Source organism: Nasonia vitripennis, chromosome 2, assembly GCF_009193385.2.
Source record: "Nasonia vitripennis strain AsymCx chromosome 2, Nvit_psr_1.1, whole genome shotgun sequence".
Lineage (NCBI taxonomy): Eukaryota > Metazoa > Arthropoda > Insecta > Hymenoptera > Pteromalidae > Nasonia > Nasonia vitripennis.
Genome location: NC_045758.1, coordinates 10,098,004 through 10,125,360, shown reverse-complemented (window position 1 = coordinate 10,125,360; position 27,357 = coordinate 10,098,004). Strand labels below are relative to the sequence as shown.

The window sequence follows — 27,357 nt, the reverse complement described above, 5'->3', positions numbered from 1 at the left end:
TCCGTGATAGCGTCTCTTGTTAACACGCACTTAACACGGATTTTTACGGGCTGGTGGCGGTGTGTGTGTGTAAGGCGTGACACACACACGTGGGTATATTAAAGATCACCGATTGATTTACGGCGCAGGAATTATTTGTAATTGTCTTCGTTTTATAAAGAGAAAGCCCGACGCATCATATGGTCTCCGCCGGCGCTTTCCTCCAGGAAAGAAATTTCAAAGTGTTACATGCCATATGTGCACTCGCTACGGAGTTTCCAGCTAATGTCCGCAAACCATACCACATTAACAATATGGAAGCAGTGAAAAAAGATCGTCTACAGTGTATAGGATTGTTTCCTTGCTTCGCAAATCGCTCGATCAAAGGGCGCGAAGGTACATCAGCGATATTTTGAAAAAAGACTCATCGCCGCGCTTAGCCGCGTGCGTAATTTAGTAACGAGCACAATCGACAATCGCGTCTAATTACAGGACTAATTGCTTACGTAATTATAAATTATAAGCGATGACGCGGCGGTGGAATCGTTAAAAAATTACATAATGAGAGAAGGATTCGCGAAGACAAGCGCCGTGAGCGCTCTCGCGGCTAATAAAGTAGCAGAAATTCATTAACTTCCAAAGCTTCGAGAAGTCTCAAGTGCAGATAAGCCGTAATGGTGTATATAATGGCAAAAAAGAGAGAAGAAACTCTCGTGCCGCGGCAATTTCGTTGCGGTCTTTTGATTTCTATTAGGAGCAAGTACACAACGATGACGTGCAAAGCACAGTCGGCGTATGCATCTACGTGTAACCGAATGAAAGTGTCGATTAGAATCGAGTTTTATGTAAACGCTATTATTCCAATTTAAAATATTTCATAATTGGCACAAAAAACGCTTCGACACACAAACTCTCCATCACCCCAAGATCGCTCACTCTCCGGAGGTCAATAACTACCGCACGTCTCCCACAGCTCGCACGGATGATGCATTAAGTGCCCGAGGTACATTTAAGACTAGTAGTAGTAGGTTTACTACCTGTCATAACGCTGGCTTGCTTTCCCGCGCGAGACAAGAGCGCGGCGTCGTTATACATCGTGCTCACCGAGAGAGCCAGGGTCAAGACAATCCGCCGATAACCCACATTGCGGACACGAGGATCCTTGCGCCGTCCTTTGAAGCTTCTGATCTCTCGATCTTGATGCAGCCGGTTTACTTTGCAAGCTCTACGCGTAGGTGACGTTTAGATAAGGCTATGCTTGGATGATGGAATTTTTTTTAAATTAAGCTCGCATGCGCTATTCTTTAGATCGAACAATTTTCCAGACTATATTGTAATGACGAGATGGCACGGAAATGCGATGAGTAATGCTGATTTCCTGATGGTGCTCGTTATACTTTTTCCCTCGCGATTCCATTAGCAGCGAGATCGCGCTTCGATCGGATTTTAATCTCTTATTAATTATGCAGCTGATGATCTGATAAAAATTTTAAAATGAGATCATTTATTAGCCGGTTTAAATAACTCGAGAAATAAAATACCCCACCTATATTTATCAGACACGCTGTGACGTCAACGCGTGAATTATCTGCAACTCCTGCGCCAAAAGAAAATTTCGCGAGCTCTTTCCACGACTCGCGCACGCATACAATCCAATAAATCCGTATAAACTTACGTTCGAGTCCCACCAGGTGGTGCAGAGCCTTATAGCGGGCTGTCCAGCCTTGGTCATCCTGTAGTTGCACTGCTCGTCTCGTCTGTAGATACCGGGCGGTATCATCGTGTGTCCAAAACGAAAGGCCGCGCTCTGGAAGATGTGACTGATACCCGGGTGCAAGTCCGCCTTGTAACCGCTGTAGGCCGGAATCCTCTCGCCCAGTAACGACGGCAGGTACTCGTACATTATGATGTTCTGAAACGAAGGAGGAAAATTACACACATCTCGCGAGACAGCAGAGAGATTCACGGACGCGCGCGACGAAATTAGGTAGCGCGCGTGTGAAAGAATTGCGCGAGTGACATTACCCTCATTCCTTCGTGGGTAATCGTGTTCCACCTTGTGCCTCTTTTTTTATTATCTCGCGGCATGCCGATTCTCTTAAATAATCCGTTCGTCGCCTACTGTCTGCGGTGTTGCGAGGGTAGATTGAGAGTAACGACGGGTGAGTTGTTTGTCTGTGTGGTTTTTATAGGTATACGTGCATACGTATACAAAGTAAAGCGTTGGGTTGCAAAGGAGCCGCGAGATAGTTCTGTTAACTGAATTGTAAATAATTGGACTGCAGTGGTACTGTCGATTCGCGTAATTCCGATCGTAAAATTTGCATGATGACGACGGGGGCATAAAAATCGACTCCGCCTACTGCAACTCTCGGGGCTTTGCGATCGATTATTTACGTTTCGGTAGTAAAGAATATCTCGTTTTTTTCTCGTTCGCAGAAATATTCGCCCGATATGTTTTATGTATAGACACGTGGATTTTCAACTACATGTTAATTTTTTCTTTTTTATCGATAGTTACGAATCGTTTAGTGAAATCGTACATATTGTAGGAAAACGTACAGTTTTTTTTTTCATCGATTCGAGGATCATTATGATTGATACTCTGCTGCACGCGCTTACATCGAACTGTGTTATTAGAATAACCGATCGCGGCTGAGGAGGTTTTAATTTTTCTGAATGTTCGCGCGTAAACTGGCGGCATTATAAAATTCCTTTAAAATTCTCGGGACGCCTTGAATAATAAATTTCAGCTATTAATGTTAAGCTGCGGAGAGAATGAGAAAAGGGAAATCATATTCAGCTCTCAATACATAAATTACGTCGGTAAACTAAAACAGTATTCTTGTTATAAAGATTGTATATAGAGACTAAAAAATTGCCGCGAGGTTTCTTACGTAGATCCAGTGCGTTTGTCAAAGGCTTTTTATTGAAATTGCTCCTCTTATAACCGATTTTCTCAAGTTTGTTTTTCATGAACTCTCGCGCTTATTATTGTTGAGGTACACGATTATAATAGCTGGAATTATCCAGAGATAGCCAGAGATTTTAAGCTGCGGGAGGAGGGTCAAATGTGAACAAATTGAAATAATTACAAGCAATTTTTAATGAAAATTTTAATTTGAAAATATCCGACAGTACTTCTCAGCTATTTGAATAGCAGTACAGTACTGTAATCCGAACTATACACCATCGGTAGCAACGTTTCGTAAGGGCCATCTCGTAACTATTATAAAAGATTACAACGATCGCTAAGTTGCAAACCAAGACACGAGGCTTTACAACGCTCAATAAACATACATCCACGGCAGCACTCATAAAGTCTCTCTTCGCACAATTCCGTTCCACCAGCTAATTCCCCACGACTCTAGCTACATCTCTCTCTTTCGATACAAGTCCCATATAACAGCCTGTCTCTTTCCTTATATCAATCACTTTTCGAAACCCACAGTAGCGTTTCCTTCTCTCGTCCACATTAGATCACGTCGTGAACTTGACGAGAGGAGAACCGTAACGAGCGCGGCAGCAACAACAACGGGGACAGCTCTCGCGGCTAAGTGTATGTAAGTAGTTGCGTAATTCTGCAGCTCTCTCTCTCTCTCTCTCTCTCTCTCTCTCGCGCGCGCGCGCGCGTGTGTCTTATACACCTTGGCATACAGCGTTGTTTTGTATAATGAATAGATAGATGCCGCGCGATAGCCGGCTTTGGCTTTGATTTTTCGGACGCGCTTGTTTTATAATTTGCGAAACGCGATCGTAAACCGATTATACCGGAGCTTACACGATCTTGGCGCGTTAGAATGAGTTTATGCATGAGGCGTTTCGAACGTGTTGCAGTGTGTGTGAAGGCACTCGCGGTGGGAAAATAATTGAAAGAGGCGCGAAACCTTTCGTGTGTGGAATTCACGTGTGTATAAGCTATGTGTTTCAGACTTGTGTATGCGCGACACGAGTTTTCTTTTAAAAAGCTTCGCGCGCGAACGAAACTAGAATAAAGTCGTTTAATTGACGCGCGTGATGGTTTTCCTCAACGCGAGGGGCTCTATTAAAATATTTTTTCAATCGTATTTGCCTAATGGTGTATATTAAACCGACGATACGAAGGATTGTGTAATGAACGATGCCACTCGCGTGCGAAAAAAAAACATGCATAGGAAGAAACTGGAAAAAAATTGCATATACGCGAAGCAATATGTGTCAAGCGTAAACGAATAATCTCGTATACATCAGCTCATAAGCGCGTTATTCGTTATGAATGTAAATCACGCAATTACCGAAACCGAGCTGCGCTAATTATCCCCTGAATTAACATGGTATCCCTCGCCAACTGGATTTTATTGGACGTGTATCGATGATGTATACAAAGCAAACGGTTATTGCCGTGCAATTATCTCCGGCTTACGATGTCGTCGCGCGAATTTCACGTTATCGATCGATGATCACTGGGACATAAAAAAAGTGTAATACGACGGCTTATTACGAAATCAAGGATCGATCTTACCTGCAAAGTACCCACGACGATCCTCCTGGTCCTCTGGAATATCTCCTCGTCGGACATGTCCGGATGCTCGTACTGGACTCGCTCGGCGATGACGTTGTGCCAGCGGTAGAACAGAATCCCGAAGACCAGCAGAGGAGGATGTTGGTTCGTCCTTGGGTCGCCCAATACTGCAATTTAGAAATAAACACATCATAGTGAGACTGTCGGCTCGAGTGCGTTTGGTATGACTCCGCTGAATAATGCACTCCGTGTTGGCTTTTCTAACGAGAATTCTCTGTTAACAAAAAAATAAAACGACCGAGCGCGCTCTGGACTCGAGAGCCGATGTTTTATTCAGCGAACGATCGGTACGTAGGTGAAGAAATTGAAAACTGATGTAAACTATTGCTACACAAGCGCGGGGAGAGAAAATAGGCTTTTAGAGGCGGAAAGTGCAACAATGTAGCTTTGCTTTGTTCTGCGAAATGCTGACGTTGGATTTCTTTTTTTTTCTAACGGTGCGGTGTTCGGTTTTTTTAACGATTATATTGTAACCGGTCAAGAATCAAAATGCACGTCTACGCGTCCAGCGATCAGTTGGAAAAAAAATTCAATCTTTTCAGCCGAGCAAATTCAAAACAATTCCGCAGAAACAATCTTCCCAAGCTCATCATCCACTTACGCAGTACAACAACGCATTCCACGAGAAAGAAAGAGAGAGAAAAAGGGCTCCACTTACGATACAGCCTCTCAGGACTGAGCGAGCGCATAATGTTGGGCACCGCGTTGTTGAATAGCGGCGCCCTCATGGTGTTGCGCACGGGAAACTGCCTGGTCGGCTCCATGAGGAAGCTGCCGTTCTTGAAGGATCTCATCGTGTTGGCCCATGCCTCGCTGCTCGAGTATATGAAGCTCGCGTCGATCCAGCTGGTCACTTTGTTTATCTGCAACCTCACGTAATTACAGCTATTCTCGCGCTTTTTTCCGCGAACGCTCACCTCGCGCGCTAAGAGATGCCGCCGCAGCAATAAGCGCATTAACTTCCAATTAGCCGTGCGAGACCGCTCGCTTTTCTTCGTGTGCGTATATATGCTAATGGAAAAGCTTTGCTTGAGTTACTCTGGTTGCCGGCACGTCTGTTTTTAAATATTTTAGCTTTAACGCGATAAATCATGATCTCGTATAATTTTTGCATTAAAAGAGCGCCGCGAGAGAAAAAAAAATGCGCGTGTGTGCATTACAAATTACTATTATTAAAAGTAAACTGCACTCAAACGCGCGCCGCGGGTGCAACGCGAGCCGTGATGAATTGATGAGCGACGCCGAATATGATATTCTCTCTCGCGATCGAGTATAACGATCTCGGCATAATACGCGTCCGCGACCTCGATGCTCTCCGATAGCTTCGATAAAAGCCGACACGTTCGACGTCGTTTTAAAGTTAAATACACACGCGCGAGCGATATACCTCTCATTACGAGAGCAGCTCGTCGCGGCGACGAGAAAATGAATGATACGTATATTTGCGCGAGCGACGACGAAGCTCACTACCGAATAAATCGAGACGCATAACAATAATTTCGAGCGATGCTATAGGCTCGAAATGAGAGACGAGGCGGCTTGTCTTTTGTGAGTGAGTCCGTTGCGAAAAAGGCTGCGCGCATATGCAGGACCTTATCTCGCGAAATTTAAAGCCCGAAATCGCGAGGCGATTAATTAAATCAACACAGAGACGCAGCGACGACCCCCTGGAACGAAAGAAAGATCAGATTTTCGCTCGCGAGAGATGTACTCGTGCGCAAACAAATCACCTCGGTGCGAGAGGAGAGCAAAAAGAGGAGGAAGGTTCCGCGGGTGAAATGTCAATGCTGAAAGGGAGATTGATGGCGTTCGCCGCGATGGTTCAGTTTTAAGCCGAGTGGGGGTTTCATTTTTTTTTCTTAACAATAAGTCAACAGTTTATAATCGAAAAGTCTGCTGGGAATGAATCATTGCTCGTACGCGTGGAAAAAAGATACCGACGCGGTCTTGAATGAGTTTCGGCGCTCGATGCGGGCGCGAATAAATCAGGGATACATTGCTTCGATTTAAATATGGTTAGATTTCGGATCAGCTGTGTGGGATTGCATTGCGATGCTTATTTTTTTTTTTTTTGAAATGGTATATTGCACATTTTTCATACGCGAATTATTTTTTCTCCGCCGAACACCTTCGTTTGCAATCGACAGTCAAATTACAGGCGTAATTTTCGGTATAATATACCCTCCGCGTAACTCAAGCAAGGTGTTCGCTCAATATGCATGTGTAATTTATGTATTATGCAAAGGATTCTTCATCTCGTATAAGTATGTAGTGTATTATATATTGTACGGAACGTTGGTCTTGAACAACCCGAAGCAAGCTTGGCTCGTCATACACGGCACTAATCTACTTAAACCGCGTGACGATTTTACTCAACATACGATCTTATTATTATTAAGTATACAATAACGCACCTGTCAGCGCGAACAATGAATCCGCGCTACACTCGAGAAAATAATTAAACCGTGTCCGCAGGAAAAGAATACGTTCGAACGATAATAGCAATTTAATCACCCTCTCGTTGAAGAAAAAAGAACCAGCGGACACTCAATCGTTCGCTATAAATTATCATTAATTGAAACGAGACACACTGAATTTCCCTCTCGGCGCTGTACACACGCTTCGATTACCAATTAAAATTGATTGACGGAATATAAAGCGTTTCGGGGCGTGAATTTCAAAAAATCGCGCCGCGCGCGACGAAGGTAATTACTCCCCGCGATGCGCGTACGTGCGTCAGCACTCGATTCTTTTTCTCTTCGAGTTCAAGACCATCGATCCCTCGATACATAATATATCCACATATATAACGCAACGTTATTATAGCTTACCTGCTCACGTGGACTATTGGGACTGTGTCCAGTCTGCCGGTCGTAGTCCGCCCTTAGGAACGGAATGTACTTGTTGCCCTGGCAGTCCTTGTCGAAAACCGGATCGCACTTCTCCACGTCGATCTTGTGGAACTCTATCGGGCAGCCGCTCTCCGAAGCCATGATTATCTCCGACGTGACCAGTTGGCCTATTTCGCGCGAGGAAAGCATTCAGAAATTGAAAGAAGGAATTACTCGAATATACGCAGTATATTACGCCGTTGTGTAATAACAACGCCAGGCACCTTTCGGAGCTCAGTTATTCGAATTCCCCGCGCGCGCTATAAAACGATTGGGCAAGGTCGACATAGACGCGGTTCCCAGAAGGAAAATCGATCAAAATGTCCTTAATCACACGCCCTTCGCGTCGCGAGCGATGTTATTTATGTACGTGATGAAAGTGCGCGCGCTTGATGATGATCGCGTTCTTCGAAATTACATACATCCTATGCGCGAACTGCTGATTGGATTCTGTGCGTCGATGATATTAGCACCTACGGACGTTTCCGTAAACAACTTATTGTACGCGGCGGGGAATCGGTTTTCGCGATCGAAGGCGAGAGTCGATGAATGCCGAGGATTATTGGAGTTATTACGACGATTGGATGGGTTTTGTTGGAAGCTGGGATTTAGCGATTAGCTGCGGACTACGTTGATTCTCGCAAAGTGTTAATGGGTTAATTCCATACCGCGCGTATGGTTCGATTTATCGGTATTGGATCGTTGAGTGCCGCGTATGATTCTTCGGGAATTTTTAAGCGTCATCATTACTCAAATTCTGAGAATAAACATATGTAAAATATCAATACGAAAATGACGAGCAAACAACAACATTCTTTTATGCATCCAACTGGCAAAAACGTTAATAAAGACATTATAAAAATCGAAAAAAAGACCATACTCGCGCTCGTGCAAATTTTACGTAATAACACATCCCGAGTAGACACAGCCAGCGAGAGAAAATAAGTAACGCCAGCATAAATTTTCGGGACGCATAGACGCCATAAAAACGATAAATTCCAAATCGTACACAGACAATTATGGCCGCTCGCGGAGATTAAGTCAATTACAATAACGCAACGGGTGCGTGCGTGCGTGTGCGTATGCAACTCACCGAAAAAAGCAAAGAGAGCCGTTTTATTGCCGATGGAAGGCAATCCGTCTTCTCCTTGCATAAAGAGATCGCTCAATTTCCGAGGCGAAGGCCTGTCCTGGCCGGCCATCATGTAAACTCCATCGGTGTATGCGGCCGGTACCTTTCGTATCAGCCTGCTATCTACAGATTGGAAGCCTCATTAATTCTACGCCTTTTTACTCCCCGTTATCGATAAGACGCGCTGCACTTATCGCTCTCGTAAGTACGAGACTCTCATTTTCGCTCGATCGTAATTTATGCAAATTTCGTTTATGCTTTATCGGCACTGAGAGATGCCACGCGATCGTTACGTGATTTTCGATCGGTTGTAAGAGAGGTCGATATGTCGATATTTGTGCGCGGCTTATTAATATAAGAAAGGCGTTATCGCATGATTCGAGCGAAAGAGAGAGAGAGAGAGAGAGAGAGAGAGAGAGAGAGAGAGAGAGAGAGAGAGAGAGAGACTTTAATGCGGATCGATGATGTGGATACTTGCCTACGGAGCCCCACTCGGGATGTGCCAAATTGTTGTACCAGCCGTCATATCTCTGCTTTTCTACGGGTCCGTTGAAGGCTCCTGAAACAACCAAAAATTATCGGTCGTAAGTCGTTGTAAATTAAACTTTCCACTCTCGCAAGACTAAATAAAACATTTTGACGTCGCGTGTATATTAAATTGTCAAAGCCACCTGTCCGCCGTATCGCGCAAAGAGCGATTTGCCAATATACTCTGGTGCATTTATTCATAAAACTAAAAAAAAAACGAGGTGCCCGGTACTTAAAAGATCATTAATCATGCGCTGTCAAAAGTTACGGGATAATTTAATCGATAATATCAAACAATTTGCGGCCCGGGTACAAAGCTTTGGCAATAAACCTGAATTAAAATTATTTTTGAATGATTGATTCATTACAAACGAAAACAAGCTTCCTAAACCACAGTTCCAAGTATACACATTTTCCCTAATACAATCGGCGATTATATGGTTTCAACACGCTTTTTTTTCAAACAAAAAGAAAAAAACTACGCATCATCAAGTGAAAGGAAGACCTAAAAGCTGCGACGCGACGACCCCCACCCACATCCCTTGGTTTTTTTTTGCCAGCCGCACACTTTCGGCAACGCCTTTTTCAGCGCGACGAGAGCTTCATGAATAAAGCGGTCGCGGACGTTTTTGGAAATTGACGAGATAATTCTGCATTGCTCTACTTAAGAGGTGCCGCACCGCCTGTCCGCCCGCGAATTCTGAGGCCATATACTATTATTAAGTTACTGGAGCTGCTTGTGTATATATATATATATATATATATATATATATATATATATATATATATATATATATATAGTCGTTTTTACTCTCGATGGCGAAACGCGGGCGTTAGACGGCCCTCTGGTACACTCGAGGTCTACCGCGACGTCGTGCGGTGGATTGGCCTTCTGCCCTGGTTGCTGCGGTTTTCGTGCATTTTTTTTTCTTTCCTCTTATCTCGCTTTTTTACCGCCGGATCGCGGTCCTCCGCGCGGGCCCACTTATGATAATCTTGTTTGCTTTCGTTCCAGGGCGTTTATTTTTTGATGCCACGGCGAACGAAAATTTATGGGTCTGCGTGTATCTCGAGAGAGCTATGGAGAGGAAAATCGGTAATGATTTCTGCGCCGCCGAAATTCGAGCTTTTTTATGCTTTCGGCCTGGATCGGATGGAATTTCAGACGCGCGCGCACTGCTTTTTTAAACGTCGATCAGCTGTACGTACAAGGATAATATGTCGTATGGTTTTTATTTAAACATTTATTATATATGGCAAGGCGATTGCGAAAAGCTGTAATTCAGCGAAAGCAAAGGATACGACAAACCAAAAAACAATACGTCCACTCGCGTATAAACACCTATATTATTTACTCGCCGAAATCGGCAAAAAATTCGCCATAAATCATGCGCCCCGCACGACCGATTCAAAAACAGCACCGAGTATAACTCTCTTGCCCAATTCCGCGTACGTGAAAAAAAAGAGAGGCAGAGACGGGCAAAAAAGAGCCGCCGACTGCATCAGCAGGCGCGTCAAAGCGCGAAAAGCGCGCGCCGTAAATAGACATGAAATTTCGAGATACTATACCTATACATAGGTACACATACAGTCAGTCGGGTAATATCGCTTCTCTCTCCCTCTGCCGGCTACTAATTACGCGCAATCGTCGCCGCCCATAACGACACACCTGCTTTTCAAAACACCTTACGAGATTTAAATGCCCGTCGTCGAGACAATCGCAATGTTATATACACACTTCGGAGGAAAGAGAAGCGTCTGTCGCGTCCGGGTTACGGTAACCAAAGGAAACACCCGAGACATGAAGGTTACAACTGCCCGCTTGCCAAACCGCTACGCTGATAATCATCGGATCCGTGCGTATGTAGTTTCTTGTATACATACTCGAGAATCCGTTAATATGTGCAGCGTTATTGTACTTACGTGTCTCGCGGGCAATTATCGATTCACGCCCTGAGGATTTCGCACCGCGACGAAAAAGCACAGCTGTGCATTATGGGTGTCTTTTTTTATTCCGGTGCAGAAGTTTACGGTCTTCGACGGTGTGCGGTGAGAGCTGAGAGGTGTTTTAGTGCCGAGTCGTATTTTTGCGCTGCGGACGAAACTTGGCGAGAGTAACGACTTTTTGAAGAGTTTTTACGGCGGTACTTTTTTTGCTGGGATGGGAGCTCCTGGAATCGTCTCTGCGCGAGTTTGAGTGGTTTACTTTGTGGTAGGTTTGTTTCTTTTTGCAATAAGGAGGGGGAGGCATTGCGGGAGTATGTTAATGAAAGACACGATGTCATAGAGTTGATAAGATTAAAAAATTTGCCTCCCTCTGATGAGTGTTGTTAAATTCTTAATCGTAAATCCTCACTATTAACGCATTAAAGTGAGTCACTCGCTTTTAATCGACGATTTAATGCACTTTCGTCATCCGACAAGGCGACTCTCGAAGATGGATTTCAATCAGAGTTGAATGCAACCCGATATTATTAACTTTCGATGAATTTTAAAAAGACTGCGCATTAAAATTGTAAATGTAAATGACAAGTGACTTATGTGTCCGCGATAAGGTGCCGATTGTGACAAACATTGTAAATTGTACAAGCGTCAAGAACGATTTCCTTCTCAACGTAATATCGACAAATTTTCATACAAAGTATCGATTGTAAATCGTAGCTACCGACAGCCGTTGTCTAATGTTGTCAGGATACTAGACTCGATCAATGCAAAGGCAATAAATACCGCCGAACAAAAGGTTCCGGCAAGTGTCTAAAAGAAATCGCCGGTGCGCACTCATTACTTCAATTGATCTCGTGCGTCGATATCAATCATTCGCTATCGACCGGCTAATAAACCCGATGAAGCGCGGATATACCCGATAAAATATAGCCGAAGCCCATTAAGGTGCCAATTAATAGTGTGGCGAACAGATTTGCACGTGCAACATTGTTCCCTGTCCTGCATACTATACTTTCTTCATTGTATATTTCTCGCGAAGGATTGAGACGTTATCGCGCGTGTAAATTTGAAAAATTAAGGCGCTCGTATCTTCACGCGAGTGACATTACATCCCGCAGAGAAAGTCGAGGGAAAAAACGGGATTAAATAATGAGCAAAGGCGCACATATGCCGGTCTTATCACACCCGGCTTACTATACTTGAAACGCACTCGCGCATGACTCGATCAACCTTACACTTTCTCCGTGCATCTAAGCAAAAAAAAAGAAACAATATAATCCCCCAAAGCATCAAACCCATATACCCGGCAGCGAGCCTACAAGGAGGAGACAGAAGCGGACGCAGAATTCACGTCACAACTTCATTACCGCGTGAGCTGCATTCAAAATAAATTACTTTAAAACTCTTACCAATTATCTTCGCTTTGACGCGTTAAGCGCTCGCGTAAAGCTTCACGGGAGTTAATTCAATTCAATGCCTATAAACGTCAGCGACTCTCTCTCGCTTATGGTCCCGAACAGGTCTTGACAAAACCGAAACCTAATTTCTCCCCATTAAGCTATATTTCTATACAATACACATAGTTTTCCTCGTCGCTGCGCATCACACGAATACTCGAAATTAGCCGCAATTCGGTGTAAGTATAACGAATCGATTTCACACACCCGATGACAAGCCCGCGCGATCGAGAAAACGCCTAAGGGCGATTCTGGCGCCGTCGTTACGTTACAGCCGCTATAATACTTTCGCGCGAGGAATTTCGGGACCATCGAATATCTTAAAACTCACGCGACAGGTGAACGACTCTTTATTCGAGTGTGCGGTGTGTATTGTGCTCTGTTGTCGTTTCGCCGCGGTGAATTTCTCTCTCGGACGTATAATGTAGGCGTGTTTTTTTTTCTTTTTTTATTTTCGAGACTTCGAGTGCGCGGCTGTACACGTAGGTACGGTTTACCGTTCGTTTTGTCGCGCGATGAATTATGAAAATTTATGAAGGTCTCTGTCTCGCGCAATCTAGGTCTTGTCAATAAATTTCACACCGCGCGAGGAGTTTTTCAGCGCCGGGCGAGAGGGAAAAATATTGCGGCGAAGTCGTTCGCGACGACGACTGTAATGGGCCTGTCAGTCGCGCGCACGCGCGCGCGGAATGGAGACGCTTTCTTTGATCTACGATATTTCACGAAGGTTTCTCGCGGGATGAGCAAGCGTTGTTTCTTCAAATGAATGCTTTATATTTTTAGTGTATTACTTGAGATATCCCTTACACCGTAATTGCTCTAGTCGAAAAAATTCATTTTCTATATATTTTCATCAAATTCTACACACTCGAGTTTGACAGGCCATCCATCAAAATACACACCACACGAGGCCTCGGGGCGAGACTATTAGTTTTTGTAAAAATGTGCAACCCTACGCCTGCGTATGGGTATACCTTCACCAACCTTTTCCCATGACATAACGCTCTCCCTCTATCTACGATTCAATAAAATCACACGAAAATACAGAAAAACTCTCGCGCGCTCGTTTGTGTATAACGCAATAACCGATGCCAACACACAAAGATTTTCAGCATCACGTATCGCGAGTTTCGTTCGGCAACGAGTATAAAAGAACTTCGTACAGCGAGACAATGTGTCGCAATGACATCGAGCCTAAATACACGCGAGTGTAGCAGAATCACAATTACCGGGTGTCGACGGATCATTAAAGTCGAGCAGTACCTATACAGCATTCGAGCGGCGTAACGCGCGCGAAAAGCCGCGCCTACCGACTGGCCTTCAACTTTCCTTGCATTAAGATAATAAAACGACGGAATAATGCAGCTCTCTCGGATTGACGTGCGCGCGCTCGCCGGACCGAAAGTGCGCGCGTGACTAATTAGCGGCTGCACTTTGTAAATGTGCGCGCGACGCTTAATGTGCCGGACCTCGAGTGATTTTCACCGCGGCTCTTAAAAAAAAGAAAAAGAAGAAAGCGACTCGATTTTTCGTTAACAAACACCGGCACGTCGGTCGTGATTGATGTGCTTTTTGTTGTTTTGAAACGCGCGTGCGCGCGATTGTAATGCGCGCAAAAGTGCGTACGGTTTCGTTTTAACGCCGTACATGCGGGGTGATTAGATTTAATAGACTTTCATCAGAAGCTTATGCGCTGGGAGATGATTTCTAAGAAGGCACTCGGTAGAAGAAATCGCTCGCGAGTGCTTGGCAAATTAGTCGAGCTTATTTGGCCATCGTAAATTTGATTTACGTTGATACTGCTTGAAATTTTGCGCTCTTATGGGTAAACTTAAAAGTGTAGAAAGTGCACGTTGATTTGAAATGGCTTCTCGCATTGGTCAACGAACTAATATTTTTGCTCTCGGAGTCGGGCACCGCGGCGTGAAAAAACTTCTTTCGTGTTTTTTTGAGCAACTTTTTCGATTCGGATTACCGATTCGAGCGCGTATGCATATGCAACAGCTGATATTATACTTCAAAATGTTGTTGCTGTATACGGGTTTTTTTAAGTATAAAGCACGAATATTAATTATTGAAAATATAAAAAAACAATAGCTGTACCATTTATAACCAAGACAGGTTCAAAGTATAAGCATACACACCAAAAAAATGCACGACGTTCCACAAATTCAAACTACTGCTGGCTGGCTACGAAAACACGATTTATAAATATTTAGGGTAATAAGCACAGCTTATTTCTCAGAAAATCTAAAAACTTCTCGCCCCAAGAATTTATCCTAATCCCTTTTTTGCGAAACTTCAACGCAAAAAAGTGGCAATAGCGCACACAGTAAGTAAGTAGCAAACGCCTGCGCAGCTGCGCCTGTAACCCGCGACTACGTGTGTGTACATACATTACAGACGCAGAGTTGCGTCACGAGCTCTCTGCACAGGCGAATTAATCGTAAACTTGTACTCTTTACGTCCCGTTAATTTTAGATGCGTAATGACAACGATTTTTCAGCGGTTTATGGTAATTTTCGTCGGCGGCGGCGCAGCTCTCGGAATGGTTCCACTTGCGCCACTGTGTGCCGGCGCGCGAGCAAGTGGTAAGTAGTCCGCCCTATAATACTGATGCTAATTACATTTGATACGCGGTGTATACTTACTACGGCGACTATCTGTACACTGCTATACGGAAGATGTTGGCCTTTGTGTGTTATGCGCCTAACCGCTATTGGCGTGGACAAGAACAAACACACGAGGTTTATTATTCCGCGCACCACATCGGGGTACTTTCTTTTTTTCCTTGATGTTTGTATGCCTCGTTTGTTTTGAGCTCTTTTCCGTCCGATGGAAGGATTAGGTGTAGGTATAGTGGAGTTGTTAGTTGCTTGATTTATCGTTATCGTTGGTTTAGACGGAGAGGAAATTGTTTCGTCGAGAGGCGTTCCTATATGGTAACCGCGATTTTCAAGTGGACTTGTTGCATGCTAGGTCTCGGAGAATGTATTATATTAATTATCGTCTGCGTTTATATAAATTTGGGTAATTAGTCTGAGTTATTCGCGTTGACGCTGTGCTTTATTCTGAATATACTTGAAATCGTTTTTTTTTTTTTTAGACGACGCGAATTTTTATAATCTTGACGCATTGTCGTTTATTTCATTAAGATACTTGATTCTAATTGAAATTTAACTCGACGCGTACTTAATTTAAGGAACCACATTTTATGGCTCTGCGAAGTGCTCACTTTAATTATCCACTACAAGCCGTAAATTGAACTCTAGTAGCTATGTACGAATTCTCTAATTGTCGATTGCTCTACTTGGTATTTAACTATGATCAGAAATGATTCAGTGAAAATTCCGTTCCATTCATTGAAGCACGTACTGTAACCAAAAGCCTAATTAGCCGATAGTCAACTCGCAATCAGGCTAAGTAATCTCCGCGATCTGAATGAAATAGCGAATTTTTCCTCTAGAACTCGCAACCGCAAATTTGATGGATGAATCCAAAGGCAAATACTCACTTTACAATTAGGCCCGTAAATGAGGCTGGAATTATCCAAGTCGCGGAACATCCCATCAACGGAAATGGAACTTTCATTGCGCTATGCGGTGAAAATAAAAAGGCAAACGCACACTTATCTCTCTAACGTATCCGGTGAAGGTATATGTACATATGCCCGTATACGAGGTGGAGAGCATAAATTAAATTCGGTTAAACAGTTCGAACCAATACTTTACTCGTTTCGACGTTAACGATGATTTTCCTCCTCTATACGCGTCGTCGATGATTTTTAAACAGTGGTTTACGACTCGAGAATATTATGCGTTTTAATTATAACAAACGTCATAGACTTGTTTACTACCTCGCATATGACGTATTCTCGAATAGCTACATCGTCCGACATTTTATAAATAAAAAATACAGAAATACATGTTTTAACAACCAGCTGTTACGTAACTTTTCTTTGTACGTTCGCGCGTCATCTTGGCGAGAAAATCCAGCAATAATTTAAACTTGTTTTAAACTATTAAGCATTCAATGAGATCATCGCGTCGCGTTTGAAAAACGGAATTCCGCTGGGAAAATCCTTTTAAGCTCGCTAACGAGGGAATCGCTAAGCGCATTATTTCATTATGTAAAGCGCGATGCTGGAGCTGGAAAAAAATCCGATAAAAAAGGGAAGCTTTCAGCTGCAACGTTTTTAACGTCAAGACGATTTAATCCTAGTAAAAAACGGCACGAGAAGATATCTGGATTTTATTCTCGAGTCGCGCACGCGTAATGCGAGAATCGTGAAAATGGCAGAGAACGCAGTTAAAGTGCAGCAGAGAGCGTCAAGAGACGAATCGTAAAGCAAGCGCGAAAATCGCGAGAAACGCGCCGGTTTACGATAGAACGGGAGAAAGTGCTAATTGCAATACAAAGATTTATCTCTCGAAAGAGTTTTTATACTCGGGTATAATAAATTCAAAAACTGTCTCGAAATATTCTAAAGCAAAAACGAACTCGGAAAAATCGCAATTTCAAGGTAACTTTCTCTCCTTTAACGCGATTTTCAGGCTGTTTTGGGCCTCGCGAAGAAATGCCGCGACGAGTTCAGCGTCACGCCGAGCATCGGCTTTCTCGGGAAGAAAGAGAGACACCACGTGTCGGACCTTTTTTATCATCGCGTGACGCGCGCATCTGCCGAGTCTTACAGCTCTCGCGTATGGACCGACGAGCTAACGGTGACTCGATTCTTCTTTTTTCATATCGACCGCGATATAAATATAGCAAAAATATAGGTGTACGCTTATACGCGGCTAATTTTTATTACCATTGCAGATTGGCTTTTTGCCGCGTGCGCAGTCTAATGTCGTGTGAATTATTGGAAGCTTTAATGAACGGCTTCTCCTCTCGCTACGATGTTAACGATTTACATTTTTTATGTGACGGTTATCCTCATGCGAGAGCCTGTAAGAATGCGGTGTATGAGGGTGTCGAAATCGAACGTTTTCTGAATTCCATCTTTTCGCGATGATACGTTAATTGATTTATACTGCCGCGTTGTCGCGGGAATTTCGTTAGGTGTGCGGGGTACACCGGTTCGGTATGCGTTAGATATTTGGAAATCGGTTTTTTTATGCAATATTCATCGGTATCCATTCATTGATCGTGGCCTTAATCCTATTTCTTCTTTACAAAAGTGTATAACCGTTTGATCGATCCGTGGACCAGGAAAAAAGCTGAATGTGATTAATTCGCTTTATAAAACGTGTGCGAGCACGTGTTATTAAATCTCCATATTTACAGCCGACAAAGGAATGTATAAGAAAGCTGATGTTTGAAATCGACAGCTTTACTTCCTCCTCCGATGGGTATGTGCATTCCGATTTTGGAAGAGCAAAACAAAAACACACGCGGTTACATAAAGGCGAATGCATTGGATTTTAACGAGTCGCTTCATCGTCACATTTTTACACCGAACCTCGTAAAAGCATTTTCGAGACGTTTATTAGTAATCACTCGCCACAGCGAATCTTTAAGAGACACTAAAAATTTAACAATTCGCCGCGATGAATAATAAGCTATGATTCGTCGCTACAACGTTTCATCGGCGGCCCTTTCAAGTCGTCCCGCTGAAATTATTACATAACTTTTTCGGTTTCAGTGAATCGTCAAATTGACCACGTAAAGGCAGTTTTGTTGTACAGTGTAACTCCAATCGAGCACTTATAAACCTTTTCACCGGCGCCTCTCATGTAACACAATGATGAGGAGCAAAAAAAAAAGTCTCCGCACACGATACGACTTATAAACTTTCTTCCGATGACAGGAATGAAGAAAGGTTCACTTATCGTCCCGACGTTTGGCCCGATAGAGCCGATCTCAAGCTCGTAAACGACGTTCTATACCGAAGGTAATCAATTGGCACACATCTCTCTGTCTCTCTCTCTCTCTCTCTCTCTCTCTCTCTCTCTCTCTCTCTCTCTCTCTCTCTCTCTCTCGGTTACGAGTAAAAAAAAGCGTCTCTCCATACATAAAAGCACCATCAATCACTGGTACCGAAAATTCCCGCGCGAGAGCTGTACACAAAGCGACGAGTGTATGTGTGTATACGTGTGTGTGGGTAGAAGTTCGCGATACTTCGGAGATTCCAACGCGTGGCTCGGCATGACGGACGAGAGCCGAATGTACCGCAAGGAGCGAGAGGTTTACCGTATGCTCGTGAGATAATCGTGGCGAGACGGGACTCGTCGAAGTTTGTAAGGACTTTTTTGCCGGTTTTCGAAGCGAGTTTTCTGACATTAATTGTTTTTAAATCCTATGGAGTCTATAATAATTGAAGCAGGCGTTTCTTCTAAGAAGATCTAAAGAGGTGTCTACGGCGAGCCATAACTTTTCCTTTATCCGTGAGTTATAATACCGAACGAGGAAACGATTCCAACGCAATAATACCGAGCGTTAAATTCCAGAAGAAAAGGAGGTCTGTAATTCGTAACAAATCGTTTCGCTGTAAAATCAGTAGTAATGCTTTTCGGTAGCCATCGATGTTTTGCCCCTATCGTTTCAGCTTTTTATCACTCGTATTGAATATTATACCTGACGTCGTGCGGTAAAACAGCGCGGCGAAACTTAATGATCCATGAATTCGAGCCTTTTACTCATAACACGCGATTATTTTAACGGATCCCATTGTGTTTACTATCTAGTTTTCCACTTGCAGTCCATAAGTATCAGGATAACCGGCGCGAGTTTTCCAACCCATATTCCTAATTATGTTTGCAACTGCAAGGCAGTAAAACGTAAAGAGACGCGCGGCATACCTGCGGAGCGAGTATTATTCAAATGTGAGTGTGTGCAGCAGGAACGTCGGGAAAAAATGCGAATCGAGGTTGAGTTTGATAGAGTCGAACGAGAGCTGGTGCAGCCACTTTGCGGTTGGCGCATATCTCCGAGAAGCCAAAACATCGCACACATGCAGAGCGCGTGTCGTAAGCCTCCGGTGCGATATGGACTGCGAACTAGTAGACCAACGAATGTTGCATTGAAAAATAAAAAAATTGTGCCGGTGTTCCGTATATCGTTGCATAAAGTTTCGACGCGATAAATCTAGTTCTGTATACGTTATACAAATCGGGAACAGCTGATCGTTGCTAATCGTTCCACGAGTCTGCGCTGCATACACGTTTTGCAAGCAAACCGATCTCCCCTCTTTCTTCCGAGCGAGCGTTATATTATCGAGAGACAACATAAGAAGACTGTTTGCACAGTTCCCCTCGACTCATTCCATAAAAGAGTACAACGGCTCTATTCTCCGAACAATCATATCCTCGATCAGCGCGTTCACTCGGCGGCGGCGATGTATCCTCGAACAAAACTCGGCGCCGCTGCAGCGGCCCGTATAACACGAGCTTCGATCTGCGTCTGGTATATCGAAAGTCGGGCCAAGAAAGCCAGGTCGCGCGAGCGCGCGGAAGAAAGTCGAAAAAAACTCGATAAAAAGGAGGACACGTCGCGTAAGCAAAACAAGTATAGGCGTCCGGTTGAGAGCTGCAGCGCAGCCGGTCGTGAACCGAGCGATCGGTATGTAGGTTCATGTATGTAAAAGGTATAATATAATGAAAGATCGCAGCAAACAGACACTCACCAGTCGGCGCGAAAGTCGAGATCGCGCAGAGGAGAAGAAGAAGAAGAAGATTCCGGCTGCTGCTGCTGTGCAGCCGGCGTTCGGTAGTGGTCGCTCCAACTGGCTGCATTGTCGTGGTCGACGGTCACGTCTCGCGCTCCCGGATTCCGCGCGCACATCTCACACTAAACGCACCTTCCCACGCAGCACTTCTCTTCTGTCTTGTTGTGTATCCGGCTCTTCCGCTCGATATCTCTCACCGCTTTATTATCCGCATGGCGATCGGCGGCTCTGCACTGAACACACGGGCAAAAATCGGCAACGCTTCACTCTACCGATCTCTCGCCGCTGGTAACGAGTGTAATGAAGAAGACGACACGACGATGTAGTGTTATACTCGCGCGCGCGACTGCCGTGTACTATCCAACGACCGCGCGCCTCGTGCGCACCCGTGTCTGTGCTCTGCGCGGACGGAGCGAGTCGAGCTGCCTCTTGAGTCTTTCCCCTCCACGTCGCGCGCGCGCGCGCGGCGATCGACGCTGTGTAGAAAGCCGCAGATACGGCTCTCGCGTATACAGGAGACAGAAGGAGAAGGAGAATCGCGTCGTGGGCGCATTGTGCGCTCGAGGAGGAGCACCGCTATATACGTGTGCTCACGCCTGCGTCCTGAGATATACCCGTGTGCTGCTGTGTGTATACAGCTCCGCGCAGTGCAGCGGGCGTTAATACGCCGGTGAAAGTCGTCGCAGCAACGTCGGCCTATTTGAGTGTGTGCGTGTCTCTCTGTAGGTTCGCTTTCGTCCGTATAGACACTATAACACACTGCCGGTAAAGAGACACAGCTGTGCGACCGGAGATCCGGATTCTGCAGGAGATCGGTTGGACGATCGGAAGGCCGAGCTGTGATGACGCGCGCGCGCGCGCGCGGGATGATGATGACGATTACGCGACTGTTGCGCGGAACGCTTGGGGCGGTTTTCGCGCCGGCGGTGTTGTTAGGTGCCCGCCTCTGCGTGTGTGTATGAAGTAGCGCGTAATCGACACCCGAGGAATTTTAAAGCGAGCGAGATAATTGAGCGCGATCGAGTGTGCCGCGTGAGTCGATGATTCGCACGCGGCTTTCGGTGGGATTTTTTAACCGTTGAGGCGAGGCGGTTTGTGATTCAGCGGTTTTGGGGTGATTTTTTTGACGAGCGTGATTGCACGACTTGCCGATACCACGATCTACAAGTAAAAGTCTTGTCAAAGCCAGAACTAATCTACTTACCCGTTCGCAGTAAGCTAGAGAATTTTCAAGCTCGATTCAGATTCTACCGCGTAATTTCATTTCGATTACTATGTATAAAACCTGCAATTTTCACCGACATAATTTTTGCAACGTTAGAGATTCGTATCCAAGCTAGTTTTCGCAGTATCTGCAGTCGATGTGCGGTGATAAGCCTCTGGCGATTTTTCTATCGGGAGTAACTTTTACTCGGGCGGAATCGCTCTATACTAGTTTAGCTGGCTTCTTGCGCCGGTAGGTGTGATTGCGCACCGGTTATCTCCTACAATCTTGTCAGCAAGTTCTTTATACTGTCATAAAGGAACAGATGCGCGCAAAGTACGCGTATACGTGCACACACAAACAAAGGAACGAAGCGTTAGAAAAACCGATTAATTACATGACGGATAATTTAATTGGGTAATCGAGACCGATATAGTTACGTAACTTATTGAATAAAGTTGTCAGCGCAGGGAGTACGCTTTCTTTGAAAAAAAGTCAAATATTTTAGTCGGAAGCGACGATATTGAAATGAAGCAATGCAATAAGTTTGATCTCGATACGTATATAGCGTAACGTTTACATATCGGACCGAAATTAGCATAAAAATATTTTCATCGAAGTTATCTTGGAAAGTTCGGTTGCGCGCACGTGAGTCACACACGAGTGACTCATGATATTTATCAGAAAAATGATTTGAATAATTTTAAATACCTGGTAATGTATATCGAAACTCACTGCACTGCCGTGTGTATATTTAATGCTCGAACATTCATCATGCGGATGATCATACCACGGTGCAATGTACCGGAGGCTCGTTTAATCTGCCTCGAAGTTTCCATAAATAGCAGAAGAGTATATCACTGCGTGTGTGTGACTCATTTTTGAAAATTAATATTACGGATGAATTATATAAATCTTACGCCAAAAGTGTGTTACAAATGAAAAAAAAATTATTAATGTTTTCGCGCATCTAGGTCATTGGTGTGTATGTGTGATTTTATAGCAATTTTTTAATCGCGTTTTATTGTATATTATATTGAAGTATGAGCTTGGGACTAGACAATGCAAGCTTTTCTCCGGGTACGCAACGGTATAATTATGCTAGAATGAAAATTCTAATCAAGATACACGGCTGTAATTGGAACGGATTCTGTACAATTACGAGAAATGAATACATTTTTAATTACCTTTATATGGAAGAAAAAAACATTCGATACGCCACAATTATACGAGCTTACTTTTTAGAGCTCATCATAATCCATGTGTACACGAAATGTCACCTATAAAAACAGGTGTACGTAGAGGTCTGATGATCTTCGTGCACTTTTTGGAAATTAGAAAGTCTGCGAAGATGATGTATTAGATGTTTTGTCTGAACTTTCTAACGCAAATGTCTCGTATATAAATCGCTCACAAGCCGACCTCGGATTCTGATCTTGAGACAAACGGTTTACCTCGATCAATCAGGTTTAAGCGCGGGAATCAGTGCGCGCGCGCGCATTATACGCATTTGGGCAAAAACAATCGGTTCAAAGACTGACGCAGCTTCGTGCACTACTCTAGATATACATCGGACACATGTCGAAACTGCACTCGAATAAACGACGCGCGACTGTATGAAAATCCGCCCGAAAACCAGGGTAATAATTAAGTGCGAGGTGTTTCACTGCGATTTTCTTTTTTAGTCTTCAAAATGTCGATGCAAAGCCAAAAATGTCTGTGGCGATTTAAATTACACACTTAGACTGCTGCACACTTCGAAGTTTAAGCAGTTTTCTCTCGATCGCCATTTATGTATTGAAGTCGTACTTTCTTTGCGAATACGTAATGCGATACAGTTGAAAAATTCACTTTGCATAATATTGAATGACTATAGAATTCATATAAAATATCGAACTAACTGCGGTGCATAATTGGCGTTTCGTAGAATATAAAATGATGAATATAGATGCATTTCTACGAAAATTACGAGCTTATTCGTTCTCCACAATGAACACGGCGAAAAGAAAAAATAAATACGATCAAAAAGTAAAAGCTCATTAAACGTGCCATGTTTGTGCGCTGGCCGGAGCGAAACGCAGAAGAAATAATGTACACGAGGAGGCTGTAAAGAATTACTCCCCGAGAGCTCCGATTATGGACTACAGTGAACCGGGTATATCGATGCAATTACACCTATCGTAACAAAAGTTATATGGTTGATTGCAAGTTTATTTAAAAAAAAAACAAATTCACAGTTTTTAAATTCGAATTAAAAACCTTGGTGTAGTGATCTAATTATCTTCTACCGTATACGCCTGACAATAATTTATCAATGCACATTAACAAAATAATATAAGAAAAAAAAGACAATCCATGTAAAATGCTTGTGAAAGAAAACAGTTCTGGGACTGGACGGGTCCAGGCTCCGCTGCTTATTCTAGTCTCCCACTGGCAACGATAGATGGCGCACTGGCAATTCCTTGCTACCCACATCAGTAATCTGCGCTCAAAATGTATACTCAAAATTTATAGCGGTGTGCAAACCATGCCCGAACAGCCTGCTTGGCCTGTCAGGCCTACAGCTTGAGCCGCTCAAGCAAAGACGTAAATGTAGATTTTTCATCTGAAGTGGAACTGTCTTCTACGATTCTTTCACGCTTTCTGCAAACACTCTGAAATGTCTTATTCGCAACGCTGTTGCCACTCTCGTATATCCCCGCGTATGCATTGGCAGCGCACCGATCGTTGTTTTTGCGAAAATCGAGCGAACCCAAAAAGAAAAGAGCATATCGGCCTCGGGAAATCACTAGAATTTGCCGCCTATGAGCCCGGCGGAATCAGAGATTGCTCTCTCGCCGCTGGAATGTAGATTCGCTCGATTCCACGCGCTGCAGTAACGATTTACAGAGGCACGCAAGCGTATACATGTGTGTGCAAACGTGCACCACCGCGCGCGCAGCGAAGAGGGTAGAAAGGAACCTCTGCGACTCGGCCTTCGATTTTGCGTGGGTTTATTTGTATAATACAGTACCGGATGTGTTATATGCCTACGTGTATATCGTAATTTGGAGAACGGCTGCCCCCCGAGAGGAACCTTGGGCGGCTCCTGTTGGTCATTTTTTCGATTCCGAGTCTCCGATACAGCTACTAGTTTTTTCTCTCTTAAATATCCTCTGTTTGTATGTCTTTATTTTATCGCCCTTCTCTCAACTCGTTGCCCAATATCAACCCGCGAGAACAGTATTACACGCTCGTACAACGCGGAGACCCAGACATTAAACGAGTGCGCTTTTTCGAGACGCCGGCAGTAAAATTTAATTGAATGTTTCTCCTATAAATCATACAGCAGATATTATTATATTCAAATCGATCGTCGGCCACAGACAGTGCAAACAACGGCGAGGATCGCTTATACGCTCGACCTCATTGTTTATTCTCACGCGAAAGAGTATAAACAATATAATAACGTGCGCGCGCGCGCGCACATCGCTATATGAACATATTACAGCGCGCGAGAGAAGCGGCCCTCGAGTTCCAATTAAAAAATCGGCGCAAAAAGCGCAAGGTGAAACAGCAGCTTCACAAGTGGCTGCTTCCGTTTCTATTATCGAGAGACGCGATCCTCCGCGCGCGTACCTTCGCTCCATTGTGAGTAGGTAGAACGAATGTGTATCGTCGCCTGGGGCTATACACTCTATTATATACACGCTGAGATCTAAATTACGACGTCGATACGTATGTATATAATGCCTATAATTGTGCATCTCGACGCGCAAATTACCGGCAATAACACAAAGCCCCCCCAAAAAAGTCTAATAAGCTTCCGTCGCTCTAAATCGACAAAGGACACTCAAGGCCGTATGAGAGAGAGAGAGAGAGAGGACGACGACTCGTTGCGGATTTATTTGCATGTGTACAGGCCCGATGCGTCGGCGCGTTTCGGCGGACCGCATCGTAATCCGCGCCGACGACGACTTTCTCGCTATATACACCGGAGCCACTACTTATTTGACCTTGAAAAGTGGCTCTCGCGCGCGCGCTAAGCCAAACTCCTGGGCGCCGATCGTCGCATGGAAGTCTTGTGACCTTGAACGGCTTTGAAAGTCGCGCGCGAGAGCACGTTCCTGAATTCCTTAGATGAAACTGCCGCTGCTGCTGCTGCTGCTGCTGCTATTGCTGAGGCTTCTGTGATGAAAGACTTTTTGATATTTCTGGGATTTCGCGAGCCTACCTTGAGGAAGTGACGAAAGCGGGCGCGTTCGTGCGTGTACTAGACTTTCGTGTGGTGAGTGTATGGTTTTGCCTCAGAGGATTGTTTTACGCGCCGAATTCGAATCGATGCGCTTGATGCGGGGAAATTCCGGTGCCGCGGTTAAAGTAGGTTTCGGGAGTAAGTTGCAGACGCACGCACGAGTGTACTTAATTTGGGGTCGACGAGAGATGATCTGCTCGTGTACGGGCGTTATTTGCGCATCGGCTGACGTCGGAAGCGGTTCGCGGAAATTTCCAGGATATACCGATCGCAAGGGGCGCATGAGTATGATGTGGCTCGATTTTGTTTTTTTTTTTTGTGAAAACACGATTACAGAGTGATTCTATAAATAGTACGGAGAACAGGCAATTAAAATTTGAGAAGCAATACCTGAGAAGGTCTTAAATTAAGCATCGCCGGTTGCTCTCTCGGCCGCGCGAGTTTTTCGGCTTCCTCGTATTTAACTCGACACGCGGCCATAAGTAGGTTTTTGGAGTACAGCGCGCGCGCGCGCGCGTATGTAACGATGGCTCGAAAAGATATCGGAACTGCATGATCGCGGCGTTGTATTGGGCGTGCCTTCAATTACTTTCGAGAAAAAGACATTTTCTCATTATCCCGCGTTGCTTTTCTCCGTCTTAATTAATGCGTAAAAATGACGTTTATTACACCGACGTATATGTGCACGGATATATTTAACACTTTTGATTTATTAAACGAGTGATATAATAAGCAGCGTTAATTGCCTGTTATGCATGAATTCGGGAGATGCGGAGATAGAGCCATTGATCTCGTTTTGAATTTACTTTTGTTGTATAATAAATCCAAAGGATGCAGGAAAAAAATTAATGATCCAAATTATAACGTATCTCTGGAATATCAGTATATAATCGTCGAAGCGTCACTCGTTGAATAAGCCTTTTTCTCGCTCGCGTTTTGTTTTCATCAAGGCTGCTCCGGAAATATGATGCCAGTGAAAGTCCGCTAAAAGCCCATCTCTCCGAAAAAGCCCGTTTTTCGTGCTAAGTGAATGCATGCAGTCTAACGGGATTTACGTGACACACTATGTGGAACGTTATTTGGACTCGTCGGTTCACGTTTGAGTCCGTGTAACCTGCCGTGAACCGAACGGATCTCATTCCTGAGCTGAATTGGCTTGATGGAAAAAGAGCTGATAATTATATGTGGAGGAAAAAAACTTGAAAACTATCCATGAATTATGTAGAAAGTATCGTAAATTGTCTATTTAAAGTAAAAAATTGTGCCAAGCATTACTGTTATTATAGACGTTGTTACACGGTAACAGTATTATATTGGTACAATTTTTTAAATAAAAATAACGGTGTCACTAATACATGAAATATATTACACGTATTCTCCCTGTCAATCTTCTCAACTTTGCAGCATTCAAATATACCCAGGAAGCTACAGCAGCACTACAAAAACATTCGTGTCGTCACGCCGCCGTGTCAGCAATCTCTCTGAATCGTATATTACTGCAACGTAATATCATCAAAGAAGCTTCAACGTCTGTCGACCAGAGAACCATAGCTCGTTATATGTTTTGCTGTAATAATAATAATAATAATAATAATAATAATAATATCAGCAGATTATACTCCATGAAAATCATTCATCACTTACTGCATATAATCAGTGATTTCAAAGGATACTTCGATTCCTAATTTCAATACACCCAAGCTTCAATTTTTGTTTCCAAAATAAAAATAACGCACATAAATCAGATCGACTGCCGAGTCA

General features: G+C 44.0%; 1 protein-coding gene across 3 annotated transcripts in view; it reads right to left on the bottom strand.

The window, feature by feature from the left end:
• LOC100123854 (dual oxidase) overlaps positions 1-20,565 on the bottom strand; it is a 31,995-nt gene extending 11,430 nt beyond the window's left edge. The window contains exons 1-7 of one of the 3 annotated variants that reach the window (XM_031922719.2): positions 20,117-20,565; positions 9,042-9,122; positions 8,525-8,686; positions 7,372-7,559; positions 5,199-5,403; positions 4,481-4,647; positions 1,655-1,891 (exon numbers count right to left, since the gene is read on the bottom strand). In XM_031922719.2, the coding sequence (XP_031778579.1) occupies positions 1,655-1,891; positions 4,481-4,647; positions 5,199-5,403; positions 7,372-7,559; positions 8,525-8,686; positions 9,042-9,122; positions 20,117-20,225 (1,149 nt within the window). In that variant the 5' untranslated portion in view covers positions 20,226-20,565. Of the gene's footprint in view, positions 1-1,654; positions 1,892-2,004; positions 2,128-4,480; positions 4,648-5,198; positions 5,411-7,371; positions 7,560-8,524; positions 8,687-9,041; positions 9,123-20,116 lie in introns of those variants that run through there. The other 2 variants (XM_031922720.1, XM_031922721.1) reach the window with 2 other exon arrangements.
• Between the last annotated feature and the right edge of the window lie 6,792 nt (positions 20,566-27,357).